Below are 17,405 nucleotides of genomic sequence, written 5' to 3' on the forward strand. Positions count from 1 at the left end.
ATGTGCCCCATACCAAATAGGTTTGCTATATAAGAGGAACTCGCAGGCATGAACCAATGATGAAAAAGAGACGTGCCTCCAACACCATTAACAAACTCTTAATATCTGCTTTGGTGCTATCTCTCAATTATCTTACGTGTTCAAGCTTTGTCACATTTTTACTCTTTTTCAGACCTAATCCATAGTGCTCCTAATTAATGCGCTCGTTATGCCAAACCGAAAAGCACCGAACAAAAATACGAAACCGATGACATTTGGAATTGGATGAGTCAATATATAGGCATTTGTATATTGGGTGTCAAGCATGGCTAGCAGCATAGAAGTAATTAAGGATTTGGAGGGTTGCTTCCCTCCACGCAATGCAAGATGAGCTCCATAACCTTGTCAACTTTACAGCTTTGCGATCGCTGAAGCAGGCAAGTGTTTCCTAGGAGGAAGCTTTAGATCCTCCCATCCATCCTCTTCTTCCACTCTCTTGAAGTACTTATCTACCATGATATCCTTCATATCCTCCAGTCTCCTTGGCTCCCACTGAAATATAAGTACGGCATTACATAAACAGAGAATGACATAACCACAAATCATAAAAGGAGAGATTTGTTAAACCTTTGGATTCCTATCTTTGTCTATCAATATTGCTCTACACCCCTGCGCAAGGAATTGTAATTATGACCTACAATAATTTAATCCGGGGAAACTGAAAAACAAACCTCCACAAAATCTTTGCTTATTTCTCCCTTCATCACATGAGACACCATTCTATTCTCACGGATAAGACACTGCCCCACACCTTGCAGTCGTCCTTCTCTTATCTGAAATTTATACAACACAATCAAAGTCAACTTATCTTTCACATCATTACATGCTTGTGATGCATCTTGGGAACGAACCGATCTAAGAGTGATTTTAAGGCTTGCTGGTGAAGCTTTCTTCAATGCTTCAACGGTAGCTGAGATCCAATCATCTGGTTTGTGAGTGGCCTCTCTCTCCTAACCAATACATATAGGGTAGAGTGCATTGTCAAATTGTAACTCATAATCACAAGATTAACATATCCTATATAGTTATGGAAATAATGGCTCACTTTTTCTAAAGTAATGGGGAAAAGGAACGAAACATACCACTGAAAAAATCTACTGAAACAAAGATAGGCAAAAACTTACAAGTGCAGACATAATTTCTTCGATTGTTCTTCTGGAGAAGCACTTATCAATAACATCTAACCTGCATAAAGAGAAGTAAATGGCAAGATAAGAAACTGGTGACACAAATTTCCCTTGAATATCTACTGAGATATGGATCGTGTTACATTGTGAAGTGACACGAATATATACAAGGTTGAAGTTTATTAAACTTGTTATGTATTAGTACTGGTAGAAAGAGTAAACGAGAAAAAAACTAGAGAGCATTGCCTATAGAAAGCACTCTGACGTTCCGGATGTGGATGTTGAGTGTAAGCATCGAGAATTGTTGAGGCAAAGGTAACTGGATCACTTGAGCCAACTTTGCAAAGATCTGCTTGTAAAGCAGTTAACCTCTGTGACAATGAGTACAATTCTTAGCCAAGTAAATAGTAGCTATAAGAAAAATGGAAATGACTAGGAGGAAACAAAGACACTAAGAAAATATACTGACCATGTGGTTATCAACACTTATAAGTTTGAATAGTTAAGAGTAGGCAATAGCTGTTGGAATGTAAAGCAAGCTGTTTAACCTTGCTTGCAAGTGTGTGTGTGTAGTATCAGAAATCTACTTTAAGTATGTGTTATTAGAGAAATCTATTTTAAGTATGTTTAGTAGAGAAATCTACTAAAAGACATTTCAAAAGGGGATCCATATCATCAATGAAGTAAAGAGTAAAAATATATCTCTTGTTGTTTCTCTAAATAAAAAGAACTAAAATGTTCTAAAGACATATAATAACTGTAGTGCAGAGGAAGTTGATACCGTTGAAGGCACAAAATGAGTTGCAAGACCACAAGCAAGCATTTCGGCACCATTTAACCTAGCTCCTGTGAGGCCAACATACTCTCCTGAGCAAGAAAAACATGAATGATGAAATAGATAGAATAGCCTTAAAAACTTTTGAAGGAGATAAAAAACCAAATGAATATTTCTTTTGTTACCAAAAAATCCAGAGAGCCTTGACAATAAGTAGGAGGCGCCTACATCTGGAAATAGCCCTAGAGCTGTCTCAGGCATGGCAAAAACCTTGCAGAACACTCAAAAGATATAGGAACTAATACTGTACTATGTTCTGTTTTAGACCAAACTATTTGTCATCCACATGGACATGTTTTTTTAAGAAGAAGAATACCGTGTTCTCTGTTGCAATACGAAATCGACCGTGGACGCAGACACCAGCTCCACCTCCCATGACAATACCATTTAAAATTGAAATCTACATTTTTTTTCAGAACAAGTTACTGAGCTTATAGTACACTTCTCTAAAAGTAGAGAGTATACTGAGAAGAAGTGAGACCTGAGCTTTACAATAAGTGGCCATAACGTAGTTGAGAGTATATTCAAGTGACATGAAATCAGCACTGCGTCTCCATTTGCCTAGTCCGATGTCACGAACAACAGCTGAAACATCACCACCGGCACAAAAAGCTCTTCCCTGACCCTGTGCCAAAGTTAATACACTTGTTTGACACAAAGGGTCCTCCTCATATGTATGCCAAACAGGAAATGGATAAGGATAACGAAATTACCTTTAGGATGACAAGTTTGACAGTAGGGTCCACCTCATATGCAAGAAACAGTTGCAGCAACCGAGTGACCTATAGAAGATAAATTTAAGACAAATATGTAACGTATGGAGGATAAAAACAGCAAAGGGAAAGATTCAATACCATGTTCAAAGACAGAGCATTCAGCTGCTTTGGTCTGTTTAGTGTCAAGATTCTAACACTAGGTTTCTCTTCCACTAAAATCTGAGAGTGAGATTCTAAGGCCATTATCTTCTTCTTTCATAAGGGGTCAAACTTGCGTAATCCTCCAGGACATATACCATAGCAGCGACCTGATCCGGATCCAGATCCAGGGAGGATATTTTAGTATATTCAGATCTATGGTATCCCACTTCTTTTAGTATATTCAGCTAATTTGCTCTTTTTCTTTTGTTGTTTTGTAGGTAATTAACTTCATCTTTTAAAAAAAAGTAATTGGTTTTGGACCTTTTGGTTCTACTTCTTGCTGTTGTTTCTGCGGAGTTGTTTATGTTTTTTAAGCCTTCTTTTGTTTTTTGAGTGAACTTGATAAATTTACTGTCTCATTTTACTATAAGAAAATCATATATCAAAATATTTTTAATTTCTCCTATGATTTACATAGTTTTAAAATATTCGTTTAAAATTTTACATTTAAATGTTACAATTAATGTACAAAATATTTAGCATACTTAGCAAAATATGTTATACTTACATATAAATATATAAATATCTTAAAATAATGGCAGTTTTGTTTATACCACTCACCAAATGTCCAAATGGTCAGCCTCGTAATTATGTCTTCCTTGATTTTACACAACTTATGGGTCCTCTCACAAGTTGAAACGTAACCTAAACTTATTTATTTGTTCAACCATATGTGTGTTAGTTTCTCTCACGACATAGGGGCCGGGACGTACACCAAACATTTTTAGTAAGATAAGATCCCATTGGTGTGTAACCACTTCCATGAATTCTGCATAATTAATTGACCGCATTATAGAGCTGGTACACGTTACACAGTGTTATGAATCTGGATGTAAGTTACCAGTGCCGACTTGAATGACGCCTAAAGCGCATTGAAAAATGATGCTCTTTAACTATATCTATTTATTTTACTTTTAAGTTTGTTAAGAAAAATTATGCATCTTTGATTTAGTTTTAAAAAAAAAATTATGCAAGATATTATAAAATTTTAATTTGTTTTAAAAAGTATATTAAATAAAAATAAATAATTATTTGTGAATTAATTATTTTCATTTTCTAAATTTTTATTAATTTTGAATAATAATTTATTTTTACAAGTACATACTTATTCAGACATAATTTAGCTTAGTCTTTTTTATAGATTTTAGTTTAAAAAACTAAAAAAAAAAGAATAAAAAATCCAATGGTTAACGGTAATTAAATTAGCAAAGACTGATTTAAAAAAAAATGAAAACTAAAACATACAAATTGTTAAAACATAATAAACAATTATAATTTTATTTAGTTTTATATAAAATTGTATACTTCATATAATAATATAAAGTAAAAAGAATTTAGTGGACAAATGAAAATATAATTAAAAAAATTAAACTATCTGAAATAGAAGAAATTTAGATCTTTTACAAATCCATCGTATCTTAACTAGTTAAGATTTTGATCACATGTCATTTTTTATCATTACCCTAAAAAAAAAGTTGTCTTGTCATCATTACAAAAAAATAAAATAAAAAAATAGGCAGGAAGTAGGGTTCGAACAGAGCAACTGGTGGACAAAATACCAGGAACCTAAGCCATTATACCAAGGGAGCACGCTTGTAATTGGCGCCCCTAATTGTTTTATAAACGTTGGTGCCTAAAGTCCTTGCTTTACGAGCTTTAGCCCAGAGCCGGGTCTGTAAGTTACACATGATTGTATATTATTGATGCTACTACCAGGATTGATGTTGATGTAACTCTTCTAATCAGAATTGGTGTCAAAGGGTTCTCTCATTTACTTGCTCGCTGGACAGGTCCATAGGGAAAGCCACCTAAGCGACCACTTAGAGCATATAATTTTGGAAGGAATATTTTTATTTAGTTTTTCATATTACATTTTTTGTTATTTATTATATGTAAATATAATGTACAATTTTATTGATAATAATAATAATTGTAAGATTTGTATCCTTGTTTATATAACTTTTATTAATAAATATATTAAATAAATGTTTTTTAAAGAATAGTTATTTTAAAATGTGAAATTTTATATTAACAAAATTTTTTTACTAAAGTTATGATTGACAACAATAAAGTGTTTATGATAACATCTATCTATCTATCTATTATTATGAAGAAGGGTTTACTCCCTCCTCAGAGCGCCACCTAGGATGCCACGTCAGAAAGTCGCAGGTTATCGTCGCGACACGTGTCCAAAGGATGGTGGAGTTCTGATCCCCTCTTTGTTCTGCGGGGCAGTGACGCCTGAGCTTCATCTCGGCCTCTGAAATGGTCCCATTTATGTTTGTTTCGTGTTTAAATGGACGTTGATCGAGCGATTCTCTCTCTCAAAACTCAAAGACGCAAGCTCGGCCAATACCAGCAGCAGGTTTTCGATTCGATCCAATATTAGTTCCTTTCTATTTTGATAAACTGAGATCAAATAGGTTTAAACTGAGATCAGAGACAATACATACGGAGTTTTGCTCAAGCGCTGAGGCACCAAAATTGTAGCCATGTACATCAGGTACCTATGTAGGTCATAACCCTTCTATATTCGCACGGGATGCTGCTGATTTGAGCTTACTATTTAGCTATGTGTCAATTTGATGGGGTTAGTTCTTCCTTTTCTTTTGTGTGTATACACTTGGTGATACTTAACCTAGATTTAAATTCCCAGATCATATTTCAATTTGTAATTTTTAGTTCAGAAAGTTCTTTTTGACAAAATTCTTTGATTATGTAATTACTCTGTTTTCTGATTTTTTTTGTTGGTATTTTATCAGCTCTTTGATTCTCTTTCTATGTCTCTCTCTCTATACCATTGCAGAAATTTTGCGATGATGTGTTTGTATGACTCTGTGTTATTGATTTTCTCTTTCAGATTCTCACTACGTGTTGGACTTCAAATATTGATTTGGTGTGTTCAGTTAGCTCTTTGACTCTGTACTTTCCAAACACAGTAGTTTTGTGCTCTCAGTATGGAGAAGCAGAAATACTTATCGCTCAAATCTGCCAAAGTTTGTCCTTACATTACCTTGATGTAAGACTGGTAAGTATTATTTACTCGCGTACTCTGCTATCAATTTCTTTTTTTCTTCTTAAACATGATTAGATTAGTTGACTACAACCATCACTTGAGAGTTATCTTTCAGTTTTTCTTCATGATTGGTTGGTCATAAATCTGTTTGCAAGACAAAGCTTCAACCCATGCTCATCCTACCGAGGGTGTCTTATTGACGTCTTACCGTTCTCGGATGACCAACAGCCAGCCTCTGAACGTGTCCTCAGTCCTCACTACTGCCCTCCCGTCTACAGTTGTATCACGTTAATGTACCACTAGGGACTCTCTTATTTTGTGTTAACGGTCTTCTTTCATTTTTTGATCTTTGGTTCCAAGCTATAGCCTGAGGGTCTTAGAGAGCATGTCAAAGAAGGAACAAATGCGAGAAACACTTCTTCGAACCCCTTTGATCGATATGCCAGAAACCGCACAGAACTCACTCACTCACCCATCTGCTTCATGGTGATTATTGCATAGATGAGAAATGATTAGCACAAGACGTTTGTTGGTTGTTGATTAAGCGTTTAAGCACACACCAATTAACCTAATGTGCCAACAATACTACAATCGAATGGTATGTCATTGTAGCATTTTAGGATCGAATCCACAAGGAACTAGAGATCTACAACACCAAGAATACACAAACTTCCTTAATCTAAGCAAACAAGAAGATAGATGATTTGTAACAAGCTAATATCCTAGAAATATAAACAAGGTGGTCTCAAATCCAATCAAGAAATAAGTGCAAGAACTTTCAATCAAATGCTAAGGATGGATCCATGGCCAAAGATAATTGATATAAGGTGATCAAGGTTCAATCTAGGATGTTCAAACAAAACAATCAACAAGTCTATAGGTCTAGATCTCATTCAAAATAGATTAATCCACTCCCGTGATAATAATCCCTATGCTAGTCATGCATTAAACATCAACTCCCGTTGGCTAACACATTCAAGCATGCATAAATCACAAGTCTACTAACTACTTAAACATCTCGGATATCAACTGCCGTTGGCCAAATATGTAAAAGACAATGCTAAGTTCATTCAAGCATTTTAACAAACAACTTCCGGACATAAAATAGCTTAAGGTCTAGATGAGAGTGATCAAGTCTAATCTAGCATTAAGAACACTTAGCAAGCATAGAACAATGTTAATCAAGCAATAAACATCATAAATATCCACTTAATCACCCTAATCTATCTAACTCATGAATCACAAGTTCACTACTCACTAATCTCCATGAGAAACCTTAAACTCATGTAAGGATCAAGGCTAATCATGTTAATGAGTAAGAGAAACACAAATATAAGATGAAGTACTTCCTTAGATTATCAAAAGATTCAAGCTTTTACAAGTGTAGACAAAGTCTTGAGAGAAAATGAGTTAAATTAGGGTTTTTGGAGTCTAAAACTATTTATAAGAGGTCTAAACTCGTCTTGGTTCAGTTGAATTAAACCGGGTCAAACCGGATTAAACCGGGTCAAACCGGATTAAACCGGTCAACAGTTTGAAGTCACGTCTTTGTCATCTCGGAGCGGGCCGGGCTTGGCATGTCGCTTCATGTACCCGCTCTACTACTTGCTTCAATGTTGATTTTTCGTTGGATGATGCGAGCGGGTCGTTGATCTCGCTACAAACCTCGCTCTACGGTTCGCTTAGCATGCAGCGGTCTAGATCGCTCGTTGTGGACAGTCGCTCCAAGGTGCGCCATGATCCCGAGCGGTGACTCAAGGCCGCAACTCCAGACCGTTCTGAACCCAAGCATAACTTCCTCTCATCGCGACTCCAATGACCGTGAAGGCTCTCCGGTCTTGTCGTGCTCTGTTCTGGTGAGGCTCCTTCTCCAAAGCCGAGATCGTGCTCGGACCACCACGACACTACAAGAAAACACACCGAATTCCGACGGAGGTTCCGACGGACACCAAGGTCGTCGGAAATTTATGACGGAATACTGACAAATTTCCGACCAAATCCAAAAAAATTAAGTCGTCGGAATTCCGTCGGCCATTTCCGACGGAATTCCGACGAAATTTGGTTCGTCGGAATTTTCCGACGACTTTTCGACGACATTCCGATAAAAAATATAACCGTTGTAGTCGTCGGAAGTTCGTCGGTATATTCCGACGGAATTCCGACGAACCATGTGACCGTTGCCGACAAATATATATGACCGTTGTATAGCCGTTTGAGATTGGACAATTCCGACGGACTGTTTTACATCCGTCGGAATTTCGTCGGAAAGTCGTCGGAGGTCCGTAAGCAATTTCCTATAAATACAACCCCTCCTCATTCAACTCATTCACACTTCATTCTCTCTTCATTCTCTTTAGTCATAACAATTCCGGGAAAATCATGTCTTCAGAAGTTTATTATCGTTCGTGGATGGATAAACCTCATTTGGATCCGAACACCAATTTGCTTACGGAAGAATACGTTCAAGGGATTGGAGAATTCATGAGGCTTGTTCAACAGCACCCGGATGCAAAAAGTGGTATGTTAAGATGTCCCTACTCTTCTTGCAATAATAATAAGGTTATAAAAGAATTTGATGTTTGGACTCATTTGTATATGAAAGGGTTTTCACGTAATTATAAAGTTTGGTACCTTCATGGGGAAACTGGTTATGAATATGGTAGTACTAGTGAACCTCAGCCTGTTAGTGAACCTCAGCCTGATATTAGGTTAGAAGAATCTAGAACGGATATAGATTATGGTGTAGGTACTGAGCAGATGGTACATGATCATTATAGAGGGGAAGAACCAAACCCCGAGTCTAGGAGATTTTTTGACATGTTGGATGCAGGAAAACAACCTTTGTATCAAAATTGTAGAGATGGTCATTCAGTCTTATCATCTGCAACTAGATTAATGGGTATTAAGACAGACTATAATTTGGTTCAACAACCAGGTCGAGAGCATCTCCCGTTTCTCCAACCCAACCCACGACGAGGCCATAGCACTTGGTTAGTATTTTTTTTATTTGTACCGTTATATTTTTTCCTTTAATTAACTTGCTAACTTGTATTTTTTTTAAAGGTTCACCAAGTCGAAAAATGGCATTAGCCGGAGCATCAACAAGATGATGTACTCCATGCTCCGTTTTGGATATCCAAAGTGGAGTGTGATCCCTTCCGACGAACGAGAGTTGTGGTTTCGTCAGTTCGCGGTATAGTAACTCTTCATTTTTTTAAAGTTTGAACATTTTTTAAAATATATTTACTTATTAAATTGTGTTTGTTTTGTAGCAAGAGTTCAACTGGCACTCCGATCTTACGGAAACAGTCCGTAAGAAATTCAACGAAAAGGCCATGGACTCTTACACAAAGCAGATAAACTCGTGGAAGACAGTTTGGCAGAAGAACAAGAAGCCACGGTTCATCAACGGGTCGGTGTGGGAGCAGTTGATAGCTCATTGGGAGAAGGAAGAAACTGCAGAGACGTCTTCTAGGAACTCCAGGAACCGGAAGAGCGATCGTGGCGGGAAAGGTATGTATGTGCACAACCTCGGCGCTTGCTCTATGTCTACTAAGGAGGATGAACTTGTAAGTTTTTTATTATTATTTATCTTTATATTTTTAAATAAATATTTTATATATTTCTTGGCTAATAATGGCGGTTTTTTTAGATCGAAGCAAATGACGGTAATCCCGTTGATCGTCTACAACTCATTAAGGTGGCTCACACTAACAAGACGACGGGTCAAATTCATGACCCCGTGATCAAAGGTGTAGTTGATTTGGTGGAAGCTGAAATAGTTTCCCAATCTCAGCCTCTCTCTGATGACGGCGACTCCACGGGAGCTTCAACCAACCTGTCTCTATTGTAAATAAATGAGATGGTTGAAAAGGTAATTTTTTTTATTATTATATTTTTTTAATAATGTCGATTACTTACTTGTCCCGATTTACTTACTTCAAATATTTTTGTAGGCGGTTCCTAAAAGGAAACGAGGCCGTTTAGTTGGGTTGGCCCGTCGTGCTTCTTCGTATCCGGCATCTTCTTCACAAGCTCCGTATGCCGATCCCATGATTCTCGAGGAGCTACATGACAAAGATGAACGGATTGGGGCATTGGAGGAGCAGAACACCACTATCCTTTCCGAGAATACCACTATCCGTTCGGAGAATGCCACTATCCTTGCTGAGTTGGCATCCCAGAAGAAGTTCAACACCGAGATTATGCAGAAGCTAGATCGTTTGATGTCTTCGAGTTCATCTTAGTTTATTTCGGCTTTTTAAAACTTTCGGAATGTTTTTTTTTATTTCGGTTTGTATGAATTTTAAACTTTATGAATGTTTTTTTCCTATTTCGGTTTTTATGAATTTAAATTTTATAATATTATTAGTTTTAAATTTCTGATTTTTTAAATTTATTAATATCAAAAAATATATAAAAATGTAAAATTAATTTGAAAAAAAAATGGGTATATACCGACGGACAGTGGTCGTCGGAATATACCGACGGATATATGTCCGTCGGAATTTACCGACGGACATATATCCGTCGGAATTTACCGACGAACATCGTTCGTCGGAATTTACCGACGAACATCGTTCGTCGGAATACACCGAGGAACACCCTACGTCGGAAGTGTCCGAGGAACGTTCTCCGTCGGTACGTAGTTTTTCCGATGAACTCTGATCTCGTGTATCCGCATCGTAATATCGTCGGAAGTTCGTCAGAATGACGTTTCTCGGTATTCGTCAGAAAGTCGTCGGAAGTTATGACGAAATTCCGACGAATTTTTTTTTTTCCGACGAAATGATACCGACGGACGTGTTCGTCAGAAATTCGTCGGAATCGGTCTATTCCGACGAATTTCCGACGATTTCGGCCATCAGAATCCCCCTGTTTTCTTGTAGTGCGAACCCATCACTAAGACATCGTCTTCTCCTTCTCCGAGCTCGTGCCGTCGTCTCACCTCACCACGAACTCCATCTCCGCACTCAGCTCCTCCTCGGTGTCGTGCTCTCAGATCCGGCGAGTCTCGCCGTCTTGCTCTGAACCCGCCGTGGTAGCCGCCGGGATCGTCGTCAACCAATCCGGAGAGTATAACGATCTCTCCAATGGTGGGTTTTGGGGATTTTTCAAGACAGGTCCCTGAACTTTTGATAACTCCGTTTCTGACCCCATACTTTGTAAATTGTAACCATAACCTCATGATTTTGTCCCAAACTTCTCAAGTGTGCACATTAGCACCTGTTTATGAAATTATGCATGCAAATGTAACATAAAGACTTAAATGCAACCAAGAATGATCATAATAAATAAAAATATAAATTTAAAACTCATCAAAATCAAGAGATATCAGTTGTTTAATATTCATGCGAGATACTATCTTCTCCTTCACTATTTGACTATTTGGTAAAGCTAGAATAAACTATACTATAGTTAAATTATATGATGGGGCTGATTATTTGAATTGTTTGAGCAGGAGATTTACTTATATAATTTGTACTGTGATGCTTGATTTATCGTGATTCCTTTTCTGCAAGGTAGCAAGTAGGACAATATTTTTTTTTGATCAAACAAGTAGGACAATATACTCAAAAGTACTATTATCAGTATCAGGTCAAGCCATCGATTTAGAAGAGTGAATGTTTAACAGTGATGGATAAAACATATTGACAGGAAGAAAAGGAATAAAACAAGAAATCACCAAAATGAATTACAGATGTGAATAGCACAAAATCCAAAACGAGAAAGATTAGCATTTGAAAAAAGGATGTATTGTCCTGAATATCATAATTACCCATGGTTTAATTAATAAGTGATTACCATCTCCAATTAGATGAGCATTGTTTGGTGACAAAACATATATATATATATATATATATATATATATATATATATATATATATATATATGTATATATAATACTTTTGTTCATCTAAGAAGTTTCACCTCGCGGAGCATACGAAGCGCGTCGGAGATGTGTTCGAAGACGTTGTTTATCTTCTTGATCGCGACTTTCTCTCCCGTGTGCATGTCAACAGCTGCACACACGATTTCATAGTTTCTTTTGCCGATGATTCTGAGGATCCTGTATCGGTTTGCGTTGCCGTACTATAGGAAAAAGTCCATCTCTTTCGTGTCCTGGTGGAATCACATAATCAAATTAAGACAAAGGAGACAACTTTAGAGAGAGGGAGAGAGAGAGTAACCTTCTTCACTTGGTTTTGTTGCATCTTCTCTTCAAAGTTCTGACCTTTAATTTTGCCATGATTGATTCAAATCGAAGTGATCTCAGAGATCACTGGAATGATTGAAGAAAAAAAAGATCTTTGAATATCAAGAGAGGGAAAAATTGAGGAACCCTAAAACTCTCAAAACCAGAGGAGTTCTGCTAAACCATGACAGTGAAGAAGACGAGAAATAGAGAGAGAGTGGACAGTCAAAACCATAGATCCAGAGATAGGAGAAGACCAGAATTCGAGGGATTTATGATGAATTTTTAAAATAAAACATTATTCCTCTGTGCATACAGTTTATTAACAAGTATCAGAAGAGTGGCAGTTTCGTTATTGTTTATAACTCTAAGGGTGAAGTTTTAATTAATTTTCTATACTTTTAACGACCCTTTTTGAAAATGACTCATTAGTTCTTTATCTTAGATTTTGACCATTATCATCTATTATAGTTTAAATTGTATCCACTCTTTTTGTCAAGTGGTTAATTTAGCCCCCACGTGATGTTCTCTCTCTCATACCAATTATTTTTTGACATCTTTCTCTCGTAACAATTTAGATAAAAAATTAATTTATCTACTAAGTTTTTTATGATAATAATACAATTGTTTTATTTTGAATTTTTGTAGATTATAAAACAACTAATTCCTCCATCTTTTAGAGGAATCAACTATTCATTTGACTTATTATATGTAAACAACTATTAATTTTAAGACATTGGTTTCAGATTTGGAGTTAATTGATAACTATTTTAAGAAATAGTAATACATAATAGATTTAAAAAACTTCTACGAAAATAAGACCACAATAAAAAATTAATAGATAGTAAAAAATCAAAATGATTGTTAGGAAAAATAGAATAAAATACAGAAATAAAAAAATAAATATAAAAAAAAATGAATAATTTTTTTATAAAAGATATATGTTAAGTTATTCTAACTAAATAAATGTAAAATGTATTTTAAATATGTATGTCAAGAATTCTAAAAAAAAAACTATAAACATAGATCCACAACTGTGTAAAAATAAAATATATAGTTATATAGTCGAATAAGAGATACACGATATAAAATAATTTAAGAGAATGAATAAAACTAGATAACTTCAAATTAAAGAAATAAATCAACAATTCTACACCATCAAAATAAAAACAGAATAAAACTTCAAATAAACAATCTTATTAACCGCAAAGAAAAATTAGTTAATTGTAATGAGAATGAAACTGAATAAAGAATAACAATCAGTAAAATAATCATTCATACTAATATAGAGCAAAACATTTTAAAATAAAAACAAATATTAAACTAAAATCAAATATATTTATTCTAATTATTTAAATTATTTTTAAATTATCATCCTGCCCGTAGGGCGGACCGGCCCTAGTTGACTAATATTACTATGCAGTTAACTTGATATTGTTTTTATCAGTCATTAATGAAATTTAATAATTTCAGGGGGGAATTGCAAAATTATCCCTTATATATTAAAAGAGAAGCATTGTAATAAATGCATTCACACTATAATAGACACACGAGACAGCCTTACAATGATTTGATAATAAGTATGTTAACGCGTTCACACTATATTCATAAATGCGTTCACACTATGTACTTTACGATTTTTTAATATAAAACTCACATACATGGTTCCAATAAAACTCTGGATTTTTTGGTTCGAATAAAAATAGATAACGAATCAAAAGCTAAACTATATATAAATTATTTTTACTGTTTACGGATAAAGTTGTGCAAAATATTCATAAATTTTGATTCGGTTCGTTATCCATTTTGATTTGAACCAAAAAATCTGGATATCCGTAACTCTATGAAACAAATCAAATACAAAAATACAATATCCAAAAAAGAAGCAAATCACAAATACCAATATTTTTAGGAACGAATATCTAATTCGATATGTTATATGCATATATATATATATATATATATGTAAAGAATTATATATATTTACGTTATATATATTATACTTTATATCAGTTTTACAATATTTTATGAATTAAATTTATTATATTAGGTACGAGAATTCAAAAAGTTAAATAATTTTTTATTTTGTAATAAAATGTTATTATTAAAATTTTCAATTATCTTAAAAAATTTTATTTTATTTACGGATCAAATCGGATATTCTTTAAAATTCTAAAACATTTCGGATATCCGAGTCACCGAATATCTTGGTGGCTAAAGTTCGAATCGACACGAATGCTTCCAAATACACATATATTCGATCTGTGACCACTTCTATTTACGGATACAATTTTATTTTCTTTATATGTAAAAAATAACTAATGTCAAGGCATTTTTTATTTTAAATTAATTTTAATTTTTTTCTTTCATGTATTATTTTGAACAAAAATGTCATTTAATATTAATTAACAATATCTTTATATATTTGTCAACTATTTTTATATACTTTTTACATACACATACATGTGCACCTTGATGTGAGCACCTTGTAACTAAGTATTCACCACAACTGAAGTATCTAATTTTTTTGAAAGTTGAAATATTTTTTCCTAATGCTTCTTTCACTACCGAACAAATTGTAGTCAAATGATTTGTCTTAATAATTTTCTTTTCTTTTTGTTAAACTATTGGTTCGACATGACGGCTATCTGAAATTCATAACATGAAAATAAACAAATAATATTAATTTTTTGTTTTTACCGGAGAAAAACCCAAAAAATCAAACATTTTAATCAAATAAACTAAAATGAATATTAACTTAAAATAATAGTTATATTTTAGAAGACTAAAAACCAAAAAAAAACTTAAAACCGAACCAATATCCAGATTAAACAGATTTAATGTTTTTTTATTAAAAATAATGAAACCAATAATCACATTTTGCGCAAGGCACGGTTTATTACCTAGTACGTGATTAAATAACAAGTGGAGTAAAAATAAAAATTGTATGGGTCCATATGGAACGAGGTCCCATATTATGTGATGCTATTTACTGGGCAAATAAGGAGACGTATTCAAATAAATGACATGATATTCATTTTTTAACGAGATAGTGTTAAAAAGCTATTTAGATAGAGAACGAATTAAAAAAAAAACATAAGGTAATCAAGTAAACAGTTAAAGTATCAGGGCGGTGGACAATCTAATTGCCAACACTAAACATTTAAATATAGATCTTTAATAGTATTGATTTATTTTCAAAAATATTTTATTTTGTAATTGTGATTGTGATTCATTTTCGTGTTTATAAAAATTATTAAAAGGAATCAAATGGGAAGAACAAAGAAAGGTAACAAATTTATTTGAAAACGAAGTAGACAAAATAATTGAATCAAGGAATAAACCCATGTGGCACTAATACTATACCCCACGAACTCTGCTTGATTATCATAATGTGAAAATTAGTGAAAGATTTTCCATTCAACAAAAAAGGTGATTATTACAATGTGGAATTTTATGTAAAAATTGTCCATTTGAAGAAAAAGAAATTGACTGTCATAATGTTGAATTTTGGTTTCGAAGTTCAAAACAAACACGTAATGTTTTCTATAAGATAAGTGATCTTCGCAGAAGAACTCATAACCAAAAATGACTGAGCTAGGAGAAAAATCGAGAGACATATCTAGATGGAGTCTTAGAGGCATGACTGCTCTTGTCACCGGTGGCTCCAAAGGCCTCGGGTCAGTCCAAATTCCTCATACTTCATATGCTATACTAATTATTATAATTGATTTTATTTCTCAACTCAATCATAGATCTATATATAATTATATTGATGTTTAATTAATTATGAACACTTTTCCTCAAAAGAGAAAGGCTTAGTGATGTATAAATTAACATTGCATGTTTGCTGTGAATAGGGAGGCTGTGGTGGAAGAACTAGCCATGTTGGGAGCAAGAGTCCACACATGTGCCAGAGACGAAACTCAGCTTCAAGAATGCTTACTTGAATGGCAAGCAAAAGGGTTTCAGGTTACCACTTCTGTTTGCGATGTTTCTTCTCGTGTCCAACGAGAGAAACTCATGGAAACCGTTTCCACTCTCTTCCAAGGAAAACTCAACATCCTTGTAAGTTTATGTACAAGAAAAGATCATTAGCAAGATCAAGATCTTCCAAGGAAACGTTGTTATCTATTGTGTTTGATTTTTGTCTATATACATATACATATAGGTAAACAATGCGGGAACTTGTATAACAAAGCCGACCACAGAGTTTAGTGCAGAAGACTTCTCGTTTCTGATGGCAACAAATCTCGAATCTGCTTTTCATCTCTCACAGCTCGCCCATCCTTTTTTGAAAGCTTCTGGTTCAGGGAGCATCGTGTTTATGTCCTCCGCTGCTGGGGTTGTGCATGTCAATGTTGGATCCATCTACGGAGCTACTAAAGGTATATACTTACACTCAAACAATTATTGCTCTAAGACTAACATAAATTTGAGAATATATATATGTTCACGCGTTGCAGGAGCTATGAATCAGCTAGCAAGAAACTTAGCATGTGAGTGGGCAAGTGACAGCATAAGGGTTAACTCTGTGTGTCCATGGTTCATAGCGACTCCTTTAGCAAACAAAGTAAGGCAATAAATAGATTTTAAAAAAAATACAAAGTTTTCCTTAATGCTATGAATTTTTTTTTTTTTGGAACACTCTTAATGCTATGAATAGAATAAGAAAATTACATTTGAAGTTTAACTTATCTCAAAATCTCTTAATTAGTTTATGGATCATGAAGAGTTAAAAAAAGAAGTGGAGACGAAGACACCAATGGGACGTGTTGGGGAGGCAAATGAAGTCTCATCGCTTGTTGCGTTTCTGTGTTTCCCGGCAGCTTCGTATATAACGGGTCAGGTTATCTGCGTTGACGGAGGTGCCACTATCAACGGTTTATCTTTCAAGTCTTTGCCTTAAGAGGTCAATATGATTGTGATGTTTTCGTTTGCTTCTATGTTTTTTTTTTTTTGAACAACTCGTTTGCTTGTAGGTGGTATCTTTGCGTTTACTTCGTATTTCATTCCGAATAAAAGGGTTGACGAAAGGAAAGCCATATGTTTTCGTTGGACGTAGTTATAGGTTTTGGCTTATAGCAAAAACCATTGTAAGAAAAATGATAATGTTTTATTTTTCATTCAAAAAAAAAAATGTTTTATTTTTTTTATGTTCAAAAAGAAAAATGATAATGTTCTATTTTTCAGAATTATTGTATTTGTATTTCGGGTCTTGACACTTGTAAACATAAACCACAAATAGGATGTTAAAATTGGTTTTCTTAGCAGG

At 34.5% G+C, this 17,405-nt stretch overlaps 2 protein-coding genes across 5 annotated transcripts; one reads left to right on the forward strand and one right to left on the reverse strand.

Annotated features, from left to right (window-relative positions):
• Positions 1 to 235: 235 nt before the first annotated feature.
• Positions 236 to 12,430, reverse strand: LOC106446950 (3-hydroxyisobutyryl-CoA hydrolase 1). 3 transcript variants are annotated; one of them, XM_048753926.1, is made up of 13 exons: positions 12,126 to 12,430; positions 11,866 to 12,057; positions 2,856 to 3,025; positions 2,715 to 2,783; positions 2,483 to 2,626; positions 2,318 to 2,401; positions 2,127 to 2,211; positions 1,948 to 2,033; positions 1,413 to 1,537; positions 1,164 to 1,224; positions 711 to 989; positions 607 to 648; positions 236 to 531 (listed from the first exon to the last, which is right to left on the reverse strand). In XM_048753926.1, the coding sequence occupies exons 3-13, from the start codon at positions 2,958 to 2,960 to the stop codon at positions 391 to 393; spliced, it is 1,221 nt and encodes a 406-aa protein (XP_048609883.1). In that variant the 5' UTR covers positions 2,961 to 3,025; positions 11,866 to 12,057; positions 12,126 to 12,430; the 3' UTR covers positions 236 to 390. The 3 variants fall into 3 exon arrangements, with proteins under 3 accessions (XP_048609883.1, XP_048609884.1, XP_013744235.1); XM_048753927.1 differs by lacking the exon at positions 607 to 648 and having other exon boundaries at positions 711 to 812; positions 891 to 989; positions 12,126 to 12,428; XM_013888781.3 differs by lacking the exons at positions 11,866 to 12,057; positions 12,126 to 12,430 and having other exon boundaries at positions 711 to 812; positions 891 to 989.
• A 3,224-nt stretch (positions 12,431 to 15,654) lies between these two features.
• On the forward strand, positions 15,655 to 17,279 carry LOC106446964 (tropinone reductase-like). Of its 2 annotated transcripts, XM_048753928.1 has the most exons (6): positions 15,655 to 15,810; positions 15,991 to 16,198; positions 16,302 to 16,518; positions 16,597 to 16,703; positions 16,848 to 17,042; positions 17,113 to 17,279. In XM_048753928.1, exons 1-5 carry the CDS (start codon positions 15,719 to 15,721, stop codon positions 17,037 to 17,039), a joined length of 816 nt encoding a protein of 271 aa, XP_048609885.1. In that variant the 5' UTR covers positions 15,655 to 15,718; the 3' UTR covers positions 17,040 to 17,042; positions 17,113 to 17,279. The 2 variants fall into 2 exon arrangements, with proteins under 2 accessions (XP_048609885.1, XP_013744252.1); XM_013888798.3 differs by having other exon boundaries at positions 16,848 to 17,279.
• The last annotated feature ends 126 nt before the right edge of the window (positions 17,280 to 17,405 follow it).

Source organism: Brassica napus, chromosome C4 (assembly GCF_020379485.1).
Source record: "Brassica napus cultivar Da-Ae chromosome C4, Da-Ae, whole genome shotgun sequence".
Classification (NCBI taxonomy): Eukaryota; Viridiplantae; Streptophyta; class Magnoliopsida; order Brassicales; family Brassicaceae; genus Brassica; species Brassica napus.

Coding starts and splice junctions, on each gene's coding strand:
- LOC106446950 (XM_048753926.1), bottom strand. CDS start 2,960: ATGGCCTTAGAATCTCACTCTCAGATTTTAGTGGAAGAGAAACCTAGT. Junction 2,627..2,714: donor TCAAACTTGTCATCCTAAAG/GTAATTTCGTTA, acceptor ACTTTGGCACAG/GGTCAGGGAAGAGCTTTTTG. Junction 2,212..2,317: donor GTATTGCAACAGAGAACACG/GTATTCTTCTTC, acceptor GTGTTCTGCAAG/GTTTTTGCCATGCCTGAGAC.
- LOC106446964 (XM_013888798.3), top strand. CDS start 15,719: ATGACTGAGCTAGGAGAAAAATCGAGAGACATATCTAGATGGAGTCTT. Junction 15,811..15,990: donor GGTGGCTCCAAAGGCCTCGG/GTCAGTCCAAAT, acceptor TGCTGTGAATAG/GGAGGCTGTGGTGGAAGAAC. Junction 16,704..16,847: donor CGACTCCTTTAGCAAACAAA/GTAAGGCAATAA, acceptor TCTCTTAATTAG/TTTATGGATCATGAAGAGTT.